The 25,154-nt window shown below is 50.2% G+C and overlaps 1 protein-coding gene across 1 annotated transcript; it reads left to right on the top strand.

Moving 5' to 3' along the window:
• Positions 1–466: 466 nt before the first annotated feature.
• Positions 467–11,200, top strand: CAMK2N2 (calcium/calmodulin dependent protein kinase II inhibitor 2). Its single transcript, XM_069212962.1, has 2 exons — positions 467–1,335; positions 6,843–11,200. Exons 1-2 carry the CDS (start codon positions 1,170–1,172, stop codon positions 6,911–6,913), a joined length of 237 nt encoding a protein of 78 aa, XP_069069063.1. The 5' UTR covers positions 467–1,169; the 3' UTR covers positions 6,914–11,200.
• Positions 11,201–25,154: the final 13,954 nt, after the last annotated feature.

Here is a 25,154-nt window from a genome sequence, read left to right as displayed (position 1 = left end):
CACCAGTGGAGGAATCCAAGATGGCAGCGATGAAAGCCTTGAGTTGTCAAAACTGGGGACCAGGACCCCCTGATTGCCCAGTGGCCCACAAACCAGTTACCACACTTACATGAAGACCATACAAACACCATACATTCAGCCAGTACATACAAACACCATGACCCATGAATAAACATATATGGACATATACACAATTGCAAAAGTACATACAGGCACCACAGACACACAGGTACACAAAATAAACATCTAGATGCCAATAGGTGCGCCATCTTTAAAGACACAGCACGGGTAGGTGCTTTGAGACAGACATGCCATGTCCCCACGTCACTCTGTTGTTTATGGTGTATTACACACTGAGGCAGTGATGACCTGGGCGCATGGGTGAGAGGCCTGATGACGTCACGGATGTAATACATCAGGGGCACGGAGGGGCTGTAGATCAGGAGTCTCGCCCACACTACCAAAGGGAGGGGGCAACCTGCAGCAGTGCGGGAAAGCAGAGACTGAAGGAGCGCAGGCCAGGCCGGGGTGATCCATAATACAACAGTGACAGGTGAATGAGACTGGAAGGTGAGAAGGAGGAGGGGGGGTGGATTTGTGAATGGCGCTCCGCTCTGCGGAGGGGGAGGGAGAGCACGCGCCGGGAGAACAGAATCAATTACCTTTAACACAAATGAGCCCGGGAAACGAAGCTTAATAAAGGGGCGCATTCTACGGGCTTGGAAACCACATTCAGCAAGAAAGGCTGAACTCTGGGCGGCTGATGCAAGGGGGGAGAAAGGGAGATAACGAGTGTTTTGGTGCTCGGGGCCTCCCCCCTCCCCGGCTGCGAGCTCTGCAGCAGCACCTCATTGCTATTCCACACCTGCCTCCTGGTGCCAGGCTGGGAGGAGGAGGAGGACCCTCCTCGGCCGGCCCCCGGATGGATGACTTCATCCTTCCGCCTGGGGTTTCTTTTATGATGTAGGACTCTCCCAGACTGCTCCAAAGGCTGCCAGGGACAGCAGAGGGCTCGCAGCTCCATCTCGCTCCATCCTCAGCGCGGAGCCTCGGAGGAGGACGCACGGCACCAGCCCGGAGCGCAAGAGGCCACCTTGCGCGCACTTGCCCATCTCCGCCGGAGCATCGGACGCTTTCCCACCCCAGGCTTGTCCCGTCTCCCCGGCACCATGTCTGAGATCCTGCCCTACTCCGAGGAGAAGATGGCGCGCTATGGCTCCGACAGTGACGGGCAGCTCTCCTTCAGCTGCCGCCTGCAGGACACCAGCTCCTTCTTCGGGGGCAACCAGCAAAAGCGGCCTCCCAAGCTGGGTCAGATCGGGAGGGCCAAGAGAGGTAAGGACGCCTCGGAGCTGGGCGTAAGGCGCTAGGTTTAGTTGCTGTGCGTGTGAAAGGGGTTCGCAGAGCAGGTGCGCGCCTTGCAGCAGCCGGGGAACTCTCCGGGGCTCCTGAAGCTTATGCGGTGTGCCATCTTGGGACTTTATTTTTAGTCCAACTAAAATACCCCAGACCCGGGATGTTTGGTGTTTACCTTTAGGGAAAAAGTGGATGAATTAATATATGTGTAAGAACCACCCCAAAGGCATTGGGTCTGTGACAGATCCGTGAAGGGCAGCGTCTCAGACGAGATGGATACGAGCTGTCCATGCAGCATTCTGTCCAGCTGGCTTTACGCGTCCACAAGCAGCAACCAGTAGCCGTCCTGGGTTAGAATATGCTGCTGTCCCTGCATCCTAGCAGCCGTCCTGGGTTAGAAGATACTGGTCCATGCATCCTAGCAGCCGTCTTGGGTTAGAAGATGCTGGTGTCCCTGCATCCTTGCAGCCATCCGGGGCTGGAAGATGCTGATAACCCTGCTTCCTAGCAGCCATCCTGGGCTAGAAGATGCTGGTGTTTCTGCATCCTAGCAGCCGTCCTAAGCTATCCGATGCTGGTATCCCTGCTTCCTAGCAGCCGTCCTGTGCTAGAAGATGTGAAGTCCCTGCATCCTAGCAGCCGTCCTAGGATAGAAGATGCTGGTGTTCCTGCACCCTAGCAGCCGTCCTCGCCTAGAATATACCGGTGTTCCTGCATCCTAGCAGCCGTCCTGGGCTAGAAGATGCCGGTGTCCTTGCATCCTAGCTGCCGTCCTGGGCTAGAAGATGATAATGTCCCGCATCCTAGCAGCCGTCCAGGGCTGGAAGATGCCGGTGTCTCTGCATCCTAGCAGCCGCCCTGGGCTAGAGGATACTGATGGCCCGGCATTCTAGCAGCTGTCCTGGGTTGGAAGATTCTGGTGTCCCTGCGCCATAGCAGCCATCCTGGGCTAGAATATTTGAGTGTTCCTGCATCCTAGCAGCCGTTCTAGGCTAGAAGATACTGATGTCCCTGCATCCCAGCAGCCGTCCTGGGCTGGAAGATGCCGGAGTTTCAGCATCCTAGCAGTCGTCCTGGGCAGGAGAATACTGGTATCCCGGCATTCTAGCAGCTGTCCTGGTTGAAAGATTCTGGTGTCCGTGCGTCCTAGCAGCCATCCTGGGCTAGAAGATGCTAGTGTCCCTGCATCCCAGCATCCGCTCCGGGCTGAAAGTGGCTGGTGTCGCGGCACCCTAGCAGCCGTCCTGGGTTGGAAGGTGCCGATGTCCCGGATCCCTAGCAGCCGTCCTGGGTTGGAAGATGCCGATGTCCCGGCACCATAGCAGCCGTCCTGGGTTGGAAGGTGCCGATGTCCCGGATCCCTAGCAGCCGTCCTGGGTTGGAAGATGCCGATGTCCCGGCACCCTAGCAGCCGTCCTGGGGTGGGAGATGCTGATGTACCTGCATCCTAGCAGCTGTCCTGGGCTTGAAGGTGCTAGCGTCCCTCCCTCCTAGCAGCTGTCCTGGGCTGGAAGATGCTGGAATCTCCCGTAGGGCATCTGGACTTCTGGTCCTCTGCAGGGTGTGTGCAATGCAGCAGCGCCTGCTTACGGGGGGAGAAGAGATCACAGAGCTGTCCCCCCAAAGGAATTCGGGGGTTCCCCACTCCTGGGCTCTAGATGTCTCGTGCAGTGGCAGGGGTCTCGAGCCCGCATGTCTTCTAGAACCGTCTCATATGTGCGAGTTCACGTAAGGCACACATTATCTAGTTTATGAGTGTGGCCAGTAGGTGCGAGCGGTGTAGCGCACCGGGTATAATAACACGGAAGAGAGGCGCTAAAACAATGGGGAATAGAGAGTTCTGGATGGCTGGAGAGATCGATATATGAACAGAGAGGTCGGTGGACTCCTGGATAGATGGGTGAATGCACGGGGGATTGGCTAAGTGAAGAGGCTTGATGGGTTGGGGGAACGAGAGATGGGTGGACGAGCCACTGGACAGAGGCACCTAGTGGCCAAGGAAGATTGATAAATAGACAACAGTATCACAATGAAGGGTGTGGGAGAATAGATAAACGACATCTAACGGGTGATAACGTGTATTTATTGACACATTCAGGTGCATTTATAGCTCAGTAGATACACACATAGAAACTCGTACAGTTAATTATTCTCAGGTGCGTATTCGGAGTGGTTTATTTGTAAAATAAGCCTCTTACAGCTGCCCCACTGTAAGCCGTTATAGCGCTCTCTGGCATCTAGGCACTGGACTGTCTCTTTGTTGACAATTTGTTTTAATTGGCAACTCACGCACACACCAAAAAACGCATGCACAAATGTATACATGAATGTGCGTATACTCGGACACACCCTCACAAAGGCGCGCGCACACACACATACTCACATAGACACACCCTCACAAAAGCAGATACACACACGCATTTACACAGGCACCTCCTCACAGAGGCAGATACCCACACACACACTTGCACAGGCTCACCCTCACAGAGGCAGATACACACACACTTGCACAGACACACCCTCACAAAGGCACTTACACACACACATATTTGTACAGACACGCCCTCACAAAGGCACATACACTTAGCAGCCACCCTCACAAAGGCACTTACGCACACATACTTGCGCTGACACACCCACACATGCTCGCAGGGACACGGCCTCACCACGGCGCACACACATGCTTGCACAGACTCGCATCCGTGACTAAGTACACATCCACACGGCAATGCTGTGATAAACTCACTGCAGAGCCTACACGTGAATACAGAGACACACACGTAAACATATATACACACAGACAAAAATAAATGTGTGTGTGTATATATATATATATACATATATATTTATATATATACACATATACATAGACAGCGGGTCCACTGCAGTTACACAACCATGCAAAACACGTATATACGCAGACACACACATACCCAGACATTCTTATACACAAATATACGAGCACGGCCACGCTGCCACACAAGGGTAGCTACACTGTCTTAAATACACACACTCCTCATTAAGAAATGCACACGAACACACACACCTTCACATAAACACGCAGGCCTAAAGATGAGGTTAATATACACAGAGGGAAGTTGAAAGAAATTGCTTGCACCATTCGTGATCACAATTGCCAGCCTTGCACAGAACCTGAGACGGGAGGGTGCGGTTGGGGTGTCAGACACTTTTCTACGGATGAAGGCTGGTGATAAAATCAGAGTCGATAAATCGGGGGTGCCTGGTGAAAAAAAAACGGTATCGTAGAATAATACCGCATAAGGCGCTTAGGAGCCCCGCAGAGGATTAGTGGTGCGCTTTACACCGGGAACGACAGAGCACACAATCACGTCTCGCGCACCCCGAAGAGCCCTCTCACCTGCCCCAGTCGCACAACAGCCGAGACCTGTCAGGGATCCGGCTGTGTGTGGGGTGGGGGAGGGGAAGGCGCTCAGTCGCATCTTATGTCATGCGTTTTTGTTCTGTGTGTGTGTTTGGGTGGGGGGAGGGGGTGTACTGGGAGTACCTCATTGCTGCTGGGAGCTGTGGAAGACGACCTGACCCCCAACTCCCACCAATAGACAAAGTGGGGTGGGGGCAGGGGGTTGGTTTAAAGCCACCGATGGTAAACAAATTATCACAGCCATGTGTTTACCATTGAAATTCTGATGTGACATATTGTTATATCATCCTATAATGATAGTCGAATCCATTGTGATATGAACTTGTTGCGATATGAGCCCGGTATATCAAACTGCAGTAAAATCGACCTTTCACGTAACTAACCGATTGTGTTTGGAACTGTTGTGATAGGAAGCACTCATGAGACACGATATCCACTTAATAGGAAAACAGTCAGGTGTGATACATCCTTACTGAGATCTGTGTCTATTGTGATGTCAGTCTGTTGCTGTAGCAACGCCCCCTGCTGTGATATCACATTATTAAGATAGAACATATTGTGATATTTGTTTATTGCAATATTATTGTGCTATCTTTTGCGATATCAACCTACTATATTTTGCAATATAAACCTATCGTGAGCGCAACCTCTTGAGCTATCCAAGTTTTGCACAATATCCTACCAGATTAATCTATCGTGATATATGCCTATCGTGGTAGCATCCTGTTGACGTAGACCACAATATATCACACAGACTACACAGTCCCAGCTCCAGTGAGACGTGCTTGAAGGAGATATGAGGAATATTTAGTAAAACAGATCACAACAGGGTCCGAAGCGAGCAGAATGCGTGCGCAGGGGGCAGTGTGATCCGTGTGCCCATTGCCTGTCACGATTAATGGCTTCTGCATTTTCCCTTAAACAATGTTTGACACATGAGGGAGTTCTTAAATTCTTTAAATAAATGATACTGCGTATCAATATTCTCTCATTCGATACACAACACAGCTAGTATACCTGTTGTATATGTACACGCACATCTTTGTTTTGTATATGTAGGCGTGGGGGTGCTTCTCGGGATCGATGGATGACAGACAGACTGATGGATAGATGTGTGGTCAAACGGATGATGGATGGATGTATGGATGGAGAGATGAATGGAAGGAATGATTATATGGATGGATAAACAGGAGGACGAATGAATGAACGGGTGGATGAATCAATAAACGAAAGGGTTAGATGGATGAAGAGATGAAGGTTTAAACAGATGGCTAGTGGGATGGGAAGATTGATGATTGGAGGGATGGACAGATGCATGGACTGAAAGAAGGTTGAATGGACTGATGGCTAAATAGACTGATTGACAGGTGGATGGACAGACAGACAATAATTGGTGGGGGACAGAAGCCAAGCAGCCAGATTGATTGATTGATTGATGGAAAGATGGGCTTCGGGCAGTCGTATGGCTGGAGGGACGGCCAAGCAGTCAGAAGTATAGATGGACAGATGGACGAGCAGACGGGTGGATGGAGGGTTAGATAGATGAATGAATGCACAGGTGAATGGATGGATGGATGGCGGGCTGGATAGAGAAGTAATCAGACGGATGGCTGGAGGGATGGATGGATGAACTGATGGATGGATGCACGGACGAGCAGCTGGATGGATGGATGGATGGATGGATAGATGGACAAGAAGGCAGATAGATGGACCAACAGATGGTTGAAAGAATCGACAGATGCATGGATGGACAGACTTAAATGGCTAGACGGGCAGACATACAAATGGATGCATTGATGGATTGACTTGGGGGGGATGGATGGATGCACGGACAAGCAGCCGGATGGATGGTTGGATAGATGGACAAGAAGGCAGACAGATGGAGCAACAGATGGTTGAAAGAATCGACAGATGCATGGATGGACAGACTTAAATGGATAGACGGGCAGACATACAAATGGATGCATTGATGGATTGAATTACGGGGAGGGGAGGAGGGAGCTCTGCCTGTGTAGTATATTTCCCACCGCCTGCATCTTTGCACATTCTGACCCTAGCTCCGTCTCTCCTCTTCCCTCCGCAGTGGTCATCGAGGACGACCGAATAGACGAGGTGCTGAAAGGGATGGCGGACAAGTCGTCTTCCGGGGTGTAAGGCGCAGAGCCGGAGGCTGCACACGAGATCTGCAGACAGTTTCCTCTGATTTTTAAAGCACTTTTGGCTGTGCATGTTTGTGGATTGTGGACACAGCGATGAGAGAAGGGGAAGGCATTGAGGCTGCTGGCGAATCTCAAACACCAGGACCCAAGCCGATGGACGGTCTCCATTGATGGCGCCGCCCGCCACCTGTCCGGCGTCCCGTCCAGCAGAGGCGCGGCCAGGGCACGTCCTTGCCGAGCTGTCCATTTCAGCCCCATCCTCCGGTACCGCGGGGGCGGTGCGCGCCACCCTCCGCGCGGGTACGCGTTCATTTCAGCAGCAGCCCATGGGAGCGGTTCACTTTAGCACCAGCCCCAGGGGCGCGGCCTACGTCAGCACCTGCTTCATTTGAGCTGTCCATTTCAGCACCAGCTGCTGGCACTGTCCACCATCCCCCACCTTCACCAGGAAGCATCCACTTTAGTACCCAACCCAGGCCCAGGGGAGCTGCCACCTTTGTTACCATGCCCAGGGGAGCCGTCACCTTGCTTACCTTTGTTACCAGGCCCAGGGGAGCTGCCACCTTTAGTACCAGGCCCAGGGGAGCCGTCACCTTTCTTACCTTTGTTACCAGGCCCAGGGGAGCTGCCACCTTTGTTACCGAGCCCAGGGGAGCTGCCACCTGTAGTACCAGGCCACGGTGGAGCTGTCTCTTCCCTTTAGTACCAGGCCCTGTGGAGCTGTCACCTATCTTTAGTACCAGCCCAAGGGGAGTTCTCACCTTTAGTACCAGCCCAAGAGGAGATGTCACCTACCTTTAGTACAAGACCCAGGGGAGCTTTCACTTTTAGTACCAGGCCCAGGGGAGCTGTCACCTTGAGTACAAGCCTAGGGGAGCTCTCGCCTTGAGTTCCAGCACAATGGGAGCTGTTCCCTTTAGCACCAGGCCCTGGGGAGCTGTCACCTACCTTTAGTACCAATCCTAGGAGAGCTGTCACCTTTAGTTGCAGACCCAGGGGAGCAATCACCTATCTTTAGTACCAGCCCAATGGAAGCTGTCACGTTACGTACCAGGCCCAGCACAGCTAACACCTACCTTTTGTACGGAATGAAAGGGAGGTGTCACCTTTAGTACCAGGCCCGGGGGAGGTGTCCCCTTTAGTACCAGGCCCCGGGGAAGCTATCACCTACCTTTAGTTCCAGCCCAAGGGGAGCGTCGCCTTGAGTACTAGGCCCAGGGGAGGTGTCACCTTTACTACCAGGCCCAGGGGAGCTATCACCTACCTTGAGTACCAGACCCAAGGGGAGCTGTCACCTTGAGTACCAGACCCAAGGGGAGCTGTCACCTTGAGTACCAGACCCAAGGGGAGCTGTCACCTTGAGTACCAGACCCAAGGGGAGATGTCACTTTGAGTACGAGGCTCAGGTTAGCGGTCGCCTTTAGTACCAGGCACAGAAGAGCTGTAACCTTTAGCACCAGGTGTGGGGGGGAGCTAATACCTCGAGTGCCATACTCAGGTGAGCTGTCATCTTTAGTACCAGGCCCAGGGGAACTGTCACCTTTAGTACCAGGCTCTGGGGAGCTGCCATCTTCCAGGCCAGCCAAATGGGAGCTGTCCTCTTTAGTGCATGATCCTTAGCAGCTGCCACTTCAGCATGTCAACACGAGCTGCATAGCAACCAGCCCCTTCAGCCCTATAACAATTGGTGATATCCTGTGCAGGACCATAGCATGGAACCAATTAACTTTAGCACCTTCTTGTGGGGTGCTGTCAATTTTAGCATCAACACCGAGCTGCTCACACCACTTCCTTGTTCACTCGAAGTATCTGGTTTAGAACCAACCACATGTGAGCTGTCCACTTCAGCACCAGCAAAGTGGGCACTGTCCTTTTGCCGCTGCACAAGCCTCCTGGGGAACTATCCATTTAGTACGTGCTCCTTATTAGCGATCTTTCTGAGCACGATCCCTGCACGAGCTTTCTGGCCATAGAGTAGCCATGCGCTTAACTATGAGACCCATTGCAGAAATTCTGTGCAGAAACAGCCATGTGGGACTGTTTATTTCAGCACAAGGCTCTGGTAGAGGTCCTTGTCAACACCCAGGCGCATGGCAGCTATGTACTTCAGTACAAGCACACATGGGGCTATCCTCTGCAGGACCAGCTGCTTGAAGGTGGTTCATTTTAGCACCTGCTTCTTAGGAGAGCCATAGGGGAGCCTTCCACTGCAATAACAGCGCATAGCAATTGCCATCTTCAGCTCTAGACCCAGAGGGGCTTTATAGATGCAGGACAGTCAGCAAGGTATCTGTCTATTTCAGCACTAAACCCACTGGATCTTTTCTCTGCTTGAAAAAAGAGCTGTTCCATGGGTCACATTGTCTCTACCTCAGGGGGTAGCATAGATGTATTGATTATACAAGTGTTGTTGATGGTTTTTCCACCCATTCCCTAGAGGCAGCCATTTCTGCTTATCCTTACCTCTGGGTGAAGTGCTTACTGCTGCATCACCCGTGTCCATAAAAGATGGACATATCGGCCAACCGCCCCATTACGGGCCACTATACTCTTCAGAGCCGCTCTACCTAGGATGTCTATTTTGGGGAAACTCTGTAGGTGAAAACAGATATTAGGGCTCCCCTCAGCCAATAGGACCTGTCAATCACATCATACTGAGTTCTCTAGGGTTTAGCTGTTTGAGCATGGTCTTTCTAGGGAGGACCATTTTAATGTCGTAGAAGCTTTAGGAGGAGGACTTCTCAAACTCATGGCCATTTTAACACAATAACCACCTATGTGAATAGTACATTTTATCATCTTGTCAGCTGCCCATCCCAGAACGTCATCCAGTTCCATAGGAGCCGGCATTCAGTATACACCTTTATCTATAAGGCCTCCGCATATCAACCAATGTTTTTCATTGAAGGGCCTTCCATTTCAGCACATAATTAGTTGTACAAGAGCTGATATTTTCAAAACCACACCTCGCTCTTTAGGAGCCGCCTAACTCCGCACCATGTCTTTCTCAATGGGCACGTCAAGTTCAGCACCATGGTGAGCTCTGCAGGAGCTGTCCATTGGAGAACACCCAGCGCTCTGCAGGAACTTTCCATTGGAGAACACACACAGCTCTATAGAAGCTGTCCAGTGTAGAACATGCACAGCTCTGCAGGAGCTGGCCATTTACACCCCTACTTAGCTCTTTTTAAACCACTCATTTCAGTACATTCCCAGCTCTATAGGAACTGTCCATTTCAGAATGTAGCCAGCACTTTAAGAACTGTCAATTGTAGAACATATCCAGCTGTGTAGGAACTGTCCATTTCAGAGCACACCCAGCACTTTACAAACTGTCCATTTCAGAGCATACCCAGCACTTTACAAACTGCCCATTTCAGAACTTAACCAGGTCTATAGGAACTGTCTATTTCAGAATATACCCAGCCCTTTACAAACTGCCCATTTCATCACATACCTAGCTGTTTCGCAAACTGTCCTTTTCAGAACATACCCAGTGCTTTACAGTCTTTCAATTTCTGCACAAACTCAGCTGTTTGCGAATACTACATTTCAGAACATGGCCAGCCCTTTACGGTCTGTCCATTTCAGAACATAGCCAACTGTTTGCGAACGGTCCATTTTAGAACACATCCATCTCTATAGGGGCTGTCCATTTCAGAACCACACCCACCACTGCCATTGCTCCACCCTCGGGCCACCCAGAGACTGCCACCCCCTGCTGTGCCCTCCCACCCCCCATTTCTGAGGCTTCTTCTTTCTGCAAAAAGGGCCTGTATTTTTCGCACCACGCTGAACTCAATATGTAGGTTTTTTTTGGTGGGGGAATTTAGCCTTCCCCAAGCCTTGCACCTCGTCGGGGGGCTTCAGAAGCCCCACAGCCCCCACGACAGGTGGTTGAAACCCAAGTTAAGGTGCTGTTTATCTGTGAGCTGAAGATTTTTCACTCCACATTGATAGAACCATTAGCGTCCCCACTAGGGGGCGGTTTTGTTTAGCATTGCACTTTATCATCTCATCTATATGAATCTAGTCATGTACTAGTATATAGTCGTGGAATGTACCTATAGCTCTATCTATATATGTATGTATATAGATACACCATTGTCCGTGATCGAAGGTTTATCTACGCTCCATCCATGTGTCATTGGACAAGACCTACCAACCCGAAACCACGCCGCCATTTTCAAATCTCCCACTGCCCTCACTTAGCAACATACCAGCAGATCGGAAGCAAAAAAAAAAAAAAAAAAAGGGGGGGGGTAACATTTAAAGACAGAAAGCCAGCAGCGACGATGGGAAGGAGGACTTTCAAGACAGTGGTTCCTTTTGCTGTCACCCAAAAAAACCTACAAAAAACGCAAAAAAAAGAAAAATGATAATAAATGACATTATTTGCTCCATCTTTTTTGCATGAGCTTCCGGTCTTGGTGCCAAGAATGGTGCCCAATGGTCATCCGCACCATGGCACGCTCCTTTTTAACAGAACTCCTCATATTTGTATTTTTATACCCAAATCTTTGTTATAAATGATATATGCTCGTCTGATGTCTCATATTTGCATCTGAAGGGGGTTGACCCTAGATTTATTTTTCATGACAGTCAATGGAGCGAGATTTTCGGAACACAAGGCTGTTGAAACATGTGGCTGTTCTCTGTTCTACATGTTATATAGATATAAATGTATATATATCAGTATTTTTGGGGTGGGAAGGCGTGGGAAGGACTTTTTGGACACTCTTCGGGCTTTATTTATTTTTTTGGCGCACAACAATGTCGATGCAATTACCGATTGGGCATGCGAAGGAAAAAAACATAAAGAAGCATTTTTTTTTTCATGGACAGTATATTTGGCAGAAGATTCCGCATGCCCTGGTGGTATTTCTGAAATCAAAAACTCTGATTTCCGCTTTGTTGATGGAATTTGAGACTGTCACCCGACGACGTCCGAGAGTACTATTGCACTGATTTACGAATGTCGCCAAATAACGTGTTGGTTATTGGAGTCCTCTTTCTTGGGTTGTTAATAGCTGTGTTTTTAATTTTGTATTTTTATTTTATTTTATTTATTTTTAAAACGCTTATTATGGTCTGATGTGCATGGAAAACCTGAATATTTTCAATAATATGGTGTCATTTTATGAATATAACGAAGCAAAAAATTTACCATGACATTCTAAGAATGAGCCATTGTACATTTGACCCACCATTTTCACTGTATTTGGTGAATCAATAAAAAAAGAATAAATTATAGAGTTAAAATTCAGAACAGGCGCCTATGGTCAAATGTATCAGAAATTGTGAAAAACAAAATAACTTGGAGGAGGGGGCAAAGTATAAAGAAGCATTTTCAATGTAACGGGTCTCGCATTTGCTCGAGTTAGAGCTATTAGCGTTGTAAATAAAAAAAAATGCAGCTTGATCGCACTATGTAAAATGCAGCACGATCGCGCTGCGTGGAAAATAAACAGATGAAGTAGTCTGGACACCATGCTGAAAACATCGAGCCTCGTATGTTTTCAGTAGTTTACCGGTGCTGTGTAGGAGGACTAAACACCGGAAAAGGCATGACGTATGCATGCCTTTCACAAATGAAAGCAGCGGATTTTAAAAGGCAAGCCCACAAACCAATGAAAGTGACTTACGTGACCTGGGCGTGGTTTGAAGCCCAAAGGGATATTACAGAATGGACGGAGCGCTTTGCGCTCACCCATAAAAAGGTGGAAGGAACAGAGTGAAAGAGGAAGGAATGGTGGGAGGAAGTGATGGAAGGAAGGAAAAAAAGAAAGGAGGGCGTTAGAAGGGAAGGTGATAGCAAGAGATGAAAAGAAGAAAGAAGGGTGGGTGGAAAAAAGGAATTGAGAGAAGGTGGTAAGGAAGGAGAGACTGAAAGAAAAGGGGAGGAAGAGAAGGTGAAATGTAGGGCGGATGGGCCAAGCGAGTGGAAGAGGCCAGGGGAAGGAGGGAAAATCATGAAAGGAAGGAAATTGGTGGAGGGCAGAAAAAGAGAAGTGAGGGAAAGGCGAAAAACAGTGAATAAAGGAGAAATTAAAGAAATTTTTTTAAAATGAAAATAGGGAACGGAAGTAAAGAATAAAGGGGAAATGTTTTGGGGGGAAGTTAACTGATGAATGGGAAGAGAAGGAAACATGTATTGGCGGTAAAGGAAAGAGAAGTAATGGAGGACAGAAGTTCTGGAAAAGAATGATGGTAGAAGGAAAAGAAAGGACGAGAGAAAGTGGCTGACGAGAGAAAGAAAACAAGGAGAAGGTAACATGGGAAACAAGAATAAAATAAAAAAATGAAAGTGAGAGAATTTAAGAAAATAAGGGAATGGTATTTGTTTCTCGGAATTTAAAGTTGAGGATTTTGAGGCAGAACCGATTTTGTCTTTCTGCCTTGGACTGTCTGAGGAAGTCCAAAACTTCATTATCCCAATACCAGAATTTTGCAGTCCGTAAAAGCACATTACATGCAGTGAGAGCACATTGCCACCTTCTGCAGTCTTTACGAGCGGTGAGTGCATAGTGGTACATGCAGTGGTCTTCACAGACTGTGGGAGCACTTGTGCTCCCCATGACAGCCCTCTGCTGACTGTCAGAGCACGTTATACTAGCAGTCCTCCGAAAACACAGAGCACATTGCCCATGCGGTAATCCTCAACATGATGTGAGAGCACATTGCCTCTGCAGCAGTCCTCCGCAGATGGTGAGAGCACATTACCCCTAGTAACATCCCCTTGCAGACTTTGAAAGCCCATTGCCCCGCAGCAGTCCTTAACATGCTGTGAGAGCACATTGCTTCTGCAGCAGTCCTCTGCCGGATGTGAACGCACATTGCCCCTTGAGACTGTGAGAATCCAAGTCCCCGCAGCAGTCCTCAACATGCTGTGAGAGCTCATTGCCTCTGCAGCAGTCCTCCACAGGTGGTGAGAGCACATTGTCCGAGTACCTGTTGACTGTGAGATTCCATTGATCCAGAAGCAGTTCCATGCTGTGAGAGCATATTGCCCCCTGCAGCGGTCCTGCCGACTGTGAGAGCCCATTGCCTCTGAAGCAGTCCTCAGCATCCTATGACAGCAAATGGCTCCCAGTAGCAGTCCCCTGCAGACTGTGAAAGTCCATGCCCCCGCAGCAGTCCTCAACATGCTGTGAGAGCACATTGCCTCTGCAGCAGTCCTCTGCAGATGGTGAGAGCACATTGCCCCAAGTAGCAGCCTCTTGCAGACTGTGAAAGCCCATTGCCCCAGCAGTAGTCCTCAACATCCTGTGAGGGCACATTGTCTCTGCAGCAGTCCTCTGCAGATGGTGAGAGCACATTGCCCCCAGTAGCAGCCCCTTGCAGACTGTGAAAGCCCATTGCCTCGCAGCAGTCCTCAACATGCTGTGAGAGCACATTGCCTCTGCAGCAGTCCTTCAAAAACACTGAGAGCACATTGCCCCTGCAGTAGTCCTCGGCCAGATGTGAAAGCACATTGCCCCTGCAGCAGTTCCCTGCAGACTGTGATAACCCATTGCCCCTGCAGCAGTCCTCAACATGCTGTGAAACCTCATAGCCTGTGCAGCAGTCCTCTGCAGGTGGTGACAGCACATTGCCCCAGCAGCTGTTCTCTGCAGACTGTGAGATTCCATCACTCCAACAGCAGTTCTCTGCATGCTGTGAGAGCATATTGCCCCCTGCAGCAGTCCTGCAGACTGAGAGCCCATTGCCTCTGAAGCAGTCCTCAGCATGCTATGACAGCACATTGCTCCCTGTAGCAGTCCTCCGCACACTATGAGAGTCCATTGCCCCTGCAGCACTTAGCATGCTGTGAGAGCCCAATGCCCCTATATCAGTCCTCTGCAGACTGAGAGCCCATTGCCCCTGCAGCAGTTCCCAACATGCTGTAAGAGCAAATTGCCTCTGCAGCAGTCTTCAGCAGATGGTGACAGCACATTGCCCCAGCAGCTGTTTTCTGCAGACTGTGAGATTCCATCGCTCCAACAGCAGTTCTCTGCGTGCTGTGACAGCACATTGCACCCTGCAGCAGTCCTGTAGACTGTGAGAGCCCATTGCCTCTGAAGCAGTCCTTAGCATGCTATGACAGCAATTTGCTCCCAGTAGCAGTCCTCAGCAGACTGCGAGAGTCCATTGCCCCTGCAGCACTTAGCAGACTGGGAGCCCAATGCCCCTGCCGCAGTCCTCAACATGCTGTAAGAGCAAATTGCCTCTGCAGCAGTCTTCAGCAGATGGTGACAGCATATTGCCCCCAGCAGCAGCCCCCTGCAGATTGTGGGAGTACATTGTTCCCAACAGCAGTCCTCTGAAGACTGAGAGCTCATGCCCTTTGCAGCAGTCCTCAACAGGATGTGAGAGCACACAGTCCCCATCAGGAGCCCACTGCAGACTGTGAGAGCCCACTGCCCATACAACAGTCCTCAGTATGCTGCGAGAGCACACTGCCCCCTTCAGCAGCCCTCTGCAGAGTGTGAAAGGCCATTGTCCCTGCTGCATTCTTCAACATGCTGGGAGGGCACATTACCTCTGCAGCAGTACTCAGCAGATGGTGAGAGCCCATTGTCCGCAGTAGCAGCTCCCTGCAGACTGTGATAGCACATTGCCCTCTGCAGCAGACGTCTGCAGACTGTGAGAGCCCATTGCTCTTGCAGTAGCCCTCTGCAGGCTGTGAGATCTCATTGCCATGCCCCCTGAAGCAGTCCTCAGCAGGCTATGCAAGCGCATAGTCCCCAGCAGCAGCGCCCTCCAGACTCTGAGAGCACTTTACCTCTGCAACAGTCCTCTGTAGACTATGAGAGCACATTGCCCTCTGCTGCTGTCGTCTGCAGACTGTGAAAGCCCACTGCCCCTTCAGTGGCTCTCAGCAGGCTGTAAGAGGCCATTGCCCTCTGCAGCAGTCCTCTGCAGACTGTGAAAGCCCATTGCCTCTTCAGGAGCCCTCAGCAGGCTGTGTGAGACCATTGCCCTCTGCAGACTGTAAGAGGCCATTATAAGAGCCCATTGCCCCTGTAGCACATTCCTCCACAGACTGGTAGAGCACATTGCCCTTTCAGTAGCCATCAGCAGGATGTGAGAGCCCATTGCTACTGCAGCTGTCCCCTGCAGACCCTAAGAGCTCAATGCAACGGAAGCAGTCCTCTGCAGACTGTGAGAGCCCACTGTCCCTGCAGCAGTCCTCTGCAGACTGTGAGAGCCCGTTGCCCCTGCAGCAGACTGTGAGAGCACACAGCCCCTGCAGCAGTCCTCTGCAGACTGTGACAGCCCATTGCCCCTGCAGCAGACTGTGAGAGCCTGTTGCCCCTTCAGTAGCCCTCAGAGGGCTGTGAGAGCCCATTGCCCCTGCAGCAGTCCTCTGCAGACTGTGAGAGCCCATTGCCCCTGCAGCAGTCCTCTGCAGACTGTGAGAGCCCATTGCCCCTGCAGCAGACTGTGAGAGCCCATTGCTCCTGCAGCAGTCCTCTGCAGACTGTGAGAGCCCATTGCCCCTGCAGCAGTCCTCTGCAGACTGTGAGAGCCCATTGCCCCTGCAGCAGACTGTGAGAGCCTGTTGCCCCTTCAGTAGCCCTCAGAGGGCTGTGAGAGCCCATTGCCCCTGCAGTAGACCTCAGAGGGCTGTGAGAGCCCATTGCCCCTGCAGCAGACTGTGAGAGCCCATTTCCCCTTCAGTAGCCCTCAGAGGGCCGTGAGAGCCCATTGCCCCTGCAGCAGACTGTGAGAGCCCGTTGCCCCTTCAGTAGCCCTCAGAGGGCTGTGAGAGCCCATTGCCCCTGCAGCAGACTGTGAGAGCCCATTGCTCCTGCAGCAGTCCTCTGCAGACTGTGAGAGCCCATTGCCCCTGCAGCAGTCCTCTGCAGACTGTGAAAGCCCATTGCCCCTGCAGCAGACTGTGAGAGCCCGTTGCCCCTTCAGTAGCCCTCAGAGGGCTGTGAGAGCCCATTGCCCCTGCAGTAGACCTCAGAGGGCTGTGAGAGCCCATTGCCCCTGCAGCAGACTGTGAGAGCCCATTTCCCCTTCAGTAGCCCTCAGAGGGCTGTGAGAGCCCATTGCCCCTGCAGCAGACTGTGAGAGCCCGTTGCCCCTTCAGTAGCCCTCAGAGGGCTGTGAGAGCCCACTGCCCCTGCAGCAGTCCTCTGCAGACTGTGAGAGCCCATTGCCCCTGCAGCAGACTGTGAGAGCCCATTGCCCCTGCAGCAGTCCTCTGCAGGCTCCGAGAGCCCATTGCCCCTTCTGTAGCCCTCAGAGGGCTGTGAGAGCCCATTGCCCCTGCAGCAGACTATGAGAGCCCGTTGCCCCTTCAGTAGCCCTCAGAGGGCTTTGAGAGCCCATTGCCCCTGCAGCAGTCCTCCCTCTGCATTGCCTCTGCAGCACTCGTGTGCACACTTTGAGGGCAGGCTTACTGTTGCTGCATTCTCCGTCTGCCCCAGGTTTTGGAGTCTTCCCCCTCCCTTGGAAGGCGGCTGCAGGAGAATCGAATTGACCTACTTAGTGCTCGATACAAAACAAGAAAAGAAGGAGCCAGCCCCGGAGGCGCAGCTGGTGATGAATTTTAAACATTCTCCGGCAGGCTCGGGAAGCGCTGCTCCCCGGGGCCCGGAGGCTGATGAGAGGACGGAAGAAGCGGACTGAAGCCTGGACTGGCCGAGAATTCCGCAGGTGCACTGACAGCTCCTTGACGCAGAATGTCAGGCTACCCCTGACAAGCACCTGACTCTGCCCCAGCCCTGCGTTCCTCTTATGCGCATGCTTCAATGCAACCAGCAGGCTCTGCCCCAGCCCTGCTTTCCTGATCTGTGCCCGACTTTATGCCAGCCCTACTTTCCTGGCAATTCGTGCAACTGACTTTGCCCCAACCCTGCTATCCTGACGTGGTCGACTCAACCACAGTCCCGCTGACCAAGCATGCAAGTGACTTAGGGCCAGATGTACAAACCGTTTTCCATGGCGCAAACTGCGATTTTCGCAGTTTGCGCCATGCAAAACGGGCATCGCAATGCACATTTCCATTTTGTGAGTCGGTACCGACTCGCAAAATGGGAATGCGACTCACAAAAAGGAAGGGGTGTTCCCTTTCTATTTGTGACTCGCACCGCGATGCAGAATTGCTTTGTGACCGCGAAAGCGGTCGCAAAGCAATTTGCAGTTAGCACCCACGTGAAGTGGGTGCTAATTCATTCGCAAAAGGGAAGGGGTCCCCATGGGAACCCTTCCCCTTGGTGAATGTCACACAAAATGTTTTTTCAGAGAAGGCAGTGGTCCAATGGACCACTGCCTACTCTGAAAAAATGAAACCAAATGGTTTCATTTTTTATTTTGTATTGCAACTCATTTTCCTTTAAGGGAAAAGAGCTGCAATACCAAAAAAAAAAACTGCTTTATTGAAAAAGCAGTCACAGACACAGTGGTCTGCTGTCTCCAGCAGGCCACCATCCCTGTGAGTGCAGGGAATCGCAAGGGGGTCGCAAATTGCGACCCACCTCATTGATATTAATGAGGTGGGTCTTTGCGACCCCCTTGCGATTCGCAGAAGGTGTCTGAGACACCATTCTGCATACGATTTTGCGAATCTGAAATTGCAAGTCACACCGACTCGCAAATTCCGATTCGCAAAATCGTATCTTGCTACATCTGGCCCTTAGTCCCTCCCCTGCAAACCTGGCGAGCAACTGGTTCAACCCAAAACCAGCAACACTTCTTTCAAAATACTCCATTCTAGAGCTTCTAACCTGGGCGAGACTGCCTGCCCCAGCCCCGCCAACCTGACACATGACTGAATCCTTTCCTTCACTGCTAACCTTACCTCCTATAGAGTCTGTCATAATCCTTCGGAATTGTCAGGCACCTGCCTGTATCGGAGGCCGCCAGAGTCTTAGTGCAACAGCCATCTAAGCTCAAGGCCCAGGCGGGTACCGACAGATTACCCACACCTAGGGGCATATTTACAAGAAAGGCACGCATCATGGATGATGGGCCACTTTCTTGAGCCCACCATGGCTGCGTTGTATTTACATTACGGCGCACCATGGCGGTCATTAGCACAATAGCGTCAACATTTTTTATACTATTGTGGCGCTTTGCTCCAGTAGCGTAAAATGTTGATGTTAGTGCAGCAAATCACAGGGGGGCCCATTGAATATAATGGGTGCATCATTTTAAGGCTTGCTCTGAGCAGCATTTAAAAATAGCAGAAAAAAGCTGCAGTGAAATGTTGTCGATTTCACTGTGCCATTTTTTCGAAGCCTCCCTGTGCCGGAATGGGTTGCAAAGTTTTTGCCCCAAAACATAGGGTTGTGGTACGGTTTTTTTTAACCCTCAGTTTTGCCAAGTTTCTCATTTTCACCCTACTGCCAGGGATTCCTAGTTCACGCCACCTTCTCCCAGGCAACTTTTTTTTTCTCACGTAGCAAAGCGAGGGTGCAGGCGTGCTATCTGAATATTTGGAGCATGTTTCCATTCCGGAAAAAGATTTTATCTGTACAAGCTTACACTGTGATTTTTCAGATGGAAAACACTATCTCTGAAGTATATTCCTGTAGACATATATATATATTTTTTTTAATCATCACACAAAGCTGCCTTACAAAAGGCATGATTTTCATGTTGACGGTGCTTAATTTGTGCTGTTGGTGGGCGCGGGCACTTGTTTTTGGGGAGCAAGACTTACTTTTCTTCACCAGACTTTGACCCAGAAAAGAGACAATGGTAAATGGGGAGTTTGAGAAAGAAAGAAAGGACAAAAATAGAAAGTAGGGATGGTGGAAGAGATTGGATCAACACTAGGCAGTACTGATGTTCGTGAATCCTGCAATCGGTGGGGACCTAAGAAAAGCCTTTGCTACCTTCATTTAAAAAAAAATATACTACAGCGCACTGACGTTCTGAAGTGAAAAATCTTTCTATAATACGAAAATTCTAAAAGCTGCAAAAAAATAAATAACTAATAAAAAAAAATAAAAAAATCATTGGCACACCTAAGTGTTCTGGCTTGCATTTGATGCTGGTCAAAACTTTAAAAACAGCCCGCTTTCAATGTTTTCAATGCATCTATGGGATACAGAATTTGCCTTGTGATGTTTCAGAGTGCTTTCGAGATGCTTTGAGATGCAAGCACTGCTTAGGAGGCGGAATGATGCACCCTGCAGCCAATACCAAGAGGTGAGGGCAAAATACTCCTCTGGTAGGAGTCAAAGCACACTTTGTTTATATTTTAAAGAAATGTTAGCAACTGGTCTTGCAGACAGCTGAGATGTCCCACCAAACCTACTATCCTTTACACTCTAATAAAAAGAATATTAGCAAAGGATGCAGGCCACAACAGCGTCTGTGAACCTCCCCGAGCCGGTTGGTGGAAAGCCACCATCAGTTTTCATGTAATGCCCTTCCTTGGACGCCTCTTTACTCCGTCAGGCCATTGGAGGAACCATTCCGTTGACTGATCCAATGGGATCTCTGCGATGGACAGCTGACAGTCCTCCCGGCTCTAAAGAAGGCGGGCGTACTGAGTATTTGGAGGACAGGGTACTGCGTCATGTTTGTGTACCTGTACTGTCCAATGGCGGTCACCTGTGCTCTTTGTGCTAGTATGCTGTCCAGTACATCCAACGAAAAAGCCTCTCTGATGACGCAGCACACTACACCCTCTCTATACACTGTACCTCTCCCTAAAAACCTCTTGTCTCCTTCCTGCCCTCTCCCATTTCAGGCTTTACCTGCCCAATCCTTCCTTCCCAAGCAGAAGAAATGCCCCCCAAATTAAGACACGGAATAAATAACACTGTAGACGTAATAACCTTCATTTTACCATGCACAAGGACTACATCCCAACACACACACAAGCATCCCCCCATACCAGTCACACGCTGCTTAAGAAACACCCATTTCAACATCACTGCTGTACCCACACAAACATACTCAACGCACCACTTTATGTGCATACGCACTGCTTCACACAGACGCACACAAGTACCCACCATTTCTTTGCAAACACACAGAAATATTTACATATAATCGTATCACTTTTTAGGTCGTAGCCTAGGTGGGACTCTCAGAAAGTTGACCTTGGAATGCATTGCACCCGTTGATTATCATTGGTTTTGTGGTTTGTAACACACATCTTCTGGCTTTCTATTTGCTGACTTAATTCATTTTAGGCTCTTCAGGTACAGTTTGTTCCTTCCATTGCCTAAACCATGTTCACTGGTCCCTTGCACAGACTCCCTTTCTGTAAACAGGCCTTTAAGTCTTCTTCTTATCTTGTCACATTTGCTGCATAGAGTGCAGTGGCTTAGAATGGAATGCTGTAGTGTGTTCTGGTGGGCAATGGTGTACGTGCAGTGGTGCAGAGTAGAGTGCTGTCTACTCCACCCTGTACCTCGCTACTCTATGCCAATGCACTCTTTGCCACTCTACACCATTGCACTCTACACCACTCTAGTCTAGGCCACACTAATCAACTCTGCAGAACTCCAATCTACGCCACTCTACTCTAAACTACTCTGCAACACTGCACTTTGTTCCACTCTATTCTATGCCAATGCATTCTACCCCAATGCACTTTACTCTGTAACACTAAACTCAATGTCCCTGCACTCCGTGTCAATTCACTGTACGCCAGTCTATTCTACTCTGCACCATTGCACTCTATGCCACTGCACCCTAGACCACTTTACTCTGCACTCTACACCACTGCTCTCTTTGCCACTACCCTCTGCACCACTCCACTCTGCATTCTGTGCCACCCCACTCTATGCCACTGCACCCTACACCACTTTACTCTACTTTGCACTCTACACCACTGCACTCTATGCCACTGCCCTCTGCACCACTGCACTCTACTATGCACCATTGCACTCTATCCCGCTCAGCACTCTACATCACTGCACTCTATGCCACTCAACTCTACTCTGCTCCACTGCCCTCTGCATCACTCAACTGTATGCCACTCCACTCTGCACCACTCTACACCACTTATCTCTCTGCACCATGCCACTCTACTCTATGCCACTCTTCTCTTACCCACTCCACTCTGCACCACTGTACACCACTGCACTCTGTGCCACTCTACTCTGCACCACTCCACTCTGCGCCACTCCACTCTGCGCCACTCCACTCTGCGCCACTCCATTCTACTATGGAGCACTCTAATCTAAGCCACTGCATTATACGAAGCTGCTAGGTAAGCTGCTGAATTCAATGCCACTGCACTCAATGCCACTCCACTCTTCACCACTCTACACCACTTATCTCTCTACACCACAGCACTCTGTGCCACTCTACTCTATGCCAGTGTTCTCTGCACCACTGCACTCTGTGCCACTCTACTCTATGCCACTCCACTCTGCACCACTCCACTCTACACCACTGTACTCCACTGCACTCTGTGCCACTCTACTCTGTACCACGCTACTCTATGCCACTCCTCTCTGCACCACTCCAATCTACACCACTCTACACCACTGCAATCTGTGCCCCTCTACTCTATGCCACTCCACTCTACGCCATTGTACACCACTGCACTCTGTGCCACTCTACTCTGTACCACGCTACTCTATGCCACTCCTCTCTGCACCACTTCACCCTACACCACTCTACACCACTGCACTCTGTGCCACTCTACTCTATGCCACTCTACACCACTTATCTCTTTACACCACTGCACTCTGTACCACTCTACTCTATGCCACTCCACTCTGCACCACTCCACACCACTGCACTCTGTGCCACTCTACTCTATGCCACTCCTCTCTGCACCACTCCACTCTACACCACTCTATACCACTGCACTCTGTGCCACTCTACTCTATGCCACTCCACTCTGCACCACTCTACACCACTTATCACTCTACACCACGGCACTCTGTGCCACTCCACTCTGCACCACTCTACACCACTGCGCTCTGTGCCACTCTACTCTATGCCACTCCACACCACTCTACACCACTGCACTCTGTGCCACTCTACTCTATGCCACTCCACTCTGCACCACTCCACTCTACACCACTGTACACCACTGCACTCTGTGCCACTCCTCTCTGCACCACTCCACTCTACACCACTCTACACCACTGCACTCTGTGCCACTCTACTCTGTGCCACGCTACTCTATGCCACTCCACTCTGCGCCACTCCACTCTGCACCACTCCATTCTACTATGCAGCACTCTAATCTATGCCACTGCATTCTACGATGCTGCTACGTAAGCTGCTGAATTCTATGCCCCTTCACTCCATGCCACTACACTCTGCAACACTCTACGCCAATGCACTCTGCACCTGTCCGCTCTACCCTATACCACTCCAGTGTATGCCACTCTACACAACTCCAGACTAAGCCGCCCCAATATATGACACTCTCTTGCACTCCACTGTTTGCTATTTGACTGGCCGGCATTTCATACAACTTTCCTCTATGCCACTAAGTTTTAGCCATGCTGAACAGCAGCCACGTTGGTGTACAACATGGCCTAAAACACATTCACGAAGCTACTAGCTCGTGCATAAGTGATACCTATTGGAATTGCCAATGCTTGTTTCTGTTGAAACCTAACTTTGTCATGGGTCTGACCTACATCCCCTTATCCCTCATCTATCAGCGACTTCCTTCTCTTGCTCTCAAGGTAAGACCCCCTTATGATGGATATTGTTAATTTTAAGTAACTAGAACATTTAGTTTCCGTAGCTTATGTATGCCAATTCCAAAACTGGCTGAATGAAAATACAAAGTGAAGTTAAAATCGGAGGATTGGAGGGAGGGCTTGCAGTCTAAGAGGAAAGCGAGGGAATCTGGTGCAACCAGACCCGAAACCTGAATATGCTAGATTTAATCTGCACTTCCCAAAGAGGCAGAATATGGCTTTTGATGAAGACCCCAGTGTCTTTAATCTTTAATTCAAGCCCTTTTGTTTATTTCTGCTGCTAGGCCGACAGGTTGGTAGGTACGATTGGTGCAGTGGCACCGGGGCCCACTGACCCCACAAAATTGTTGTATTTTACTACCACAACAGCAGTCAAAGGGGCTATTTCCTTGCTTGCTCTACACCAGTGGTTCTCAACCTTTTGACTTCTGTGGACCTCCATTTTATCAATACTGGAGCCCGGGGACCCCCACTGAGTTATTACTGATAGCTGGGACCAAATATTATTACATTTTTTAAGCAGTCGTGGACCCCCTGGGGAGGCTTCGTGGACCCCAAGGGGTCCCGAGCCCACAGGTTGGGAACCACTGCTCTACACTATTGCTGCTAGGAGTGGTAACATAGGATTCTCCTAGAGATGCCCTCAGAGTGGTTAACATGAAAAGGCAAGTGAGGGGACACAAGGGAATGCAAATGGAGGGCAATGATTGACAGAGAAAGAAAGCGAATGTTGGAATGACCAGGAAGAACAAGGGGAATGCTGAACTGCAACGGGAATATTGGGATGGAAAGGGAGAGAATGGGGTGCCAGGGCAGACAGAGAGAGCAAGAGAAATGTTGAGGTACAAGGAGATTAATGTAACAGCAATGTCGGGGTGCAACTGGAGAATAAAGGGTTTTTGGAATGTTTATGGAGGGCTGTGGGAATTCTGGGATCTAACGGGAGAAGGTAGAAAATGAGGGGGTGTTGGCATGCAATGGGAAAGTGGGCAATGTTGAACCTCAAAAAGAGAGAGCCACAGGAATGTTGAGATACAAATATAAAGCAAGAGAGGCCCAGGGAGAGAAGCTGACATCTTGTGTCCTCGTTCAGGCGCACTCCCTCACACCCCCGCCCCCGCGTGCTCTCTCTCCATTCCAGGGGCGTAGCTACCATTGGTGCAGCAGCACCAGGGCCCAAAGGCCAGAGGGATCCACTGAACCCTGATTATTGATGTATTTTACAGTCAAACAGCAGCCGGGGTCTCATTTCCTTGGTGCACTAGGGCCCAGGACACACTGGCTACAACACTGCTCCCTTCTCTCTGTTCCTATGTTTTTGTACCCCTTCCTTCACCCCACCTCTTTCTTTCCCAGTCCCCTCCAAAGGTACAACCCTGTGAAAGGCTTTCCGTGAGTAGTCACAAGGGAGGACAGCAGCACACATCACATGCATCAGGCCCCACACATCCGCAGGAGTGTGCCGTCAAGGGCAACATGGAGAGGAATCCCCCCTGGAGGTCAGGATAACCAGAAATAATGTCATTAAGATGAAAAGAGTGCCAGCAGCAACAGCTGTCCTCCTCTGGAAGCAGAACAATGAAGCGGCCTGCAGCTCAGAGGATTACA

Source organism: Pleurodeles waltl, chromosome 11 (assembly GCF_031143425.1).
Source record: "Pleurodeles waltl isolate 20211129_DDA chromosome 11, aPleWal1.hap1.20221129, whole genome shotgun sequence".
Lineage (NCBI taxonomy): Eukaryota > Metazoa > Chordata > Amphibia > Caudata > Salamandridae > Pleurodeles > Pleurodeles waltl.
This window is presented reverse-complemented; position numbering and strand designations above follow the sequence as displayed.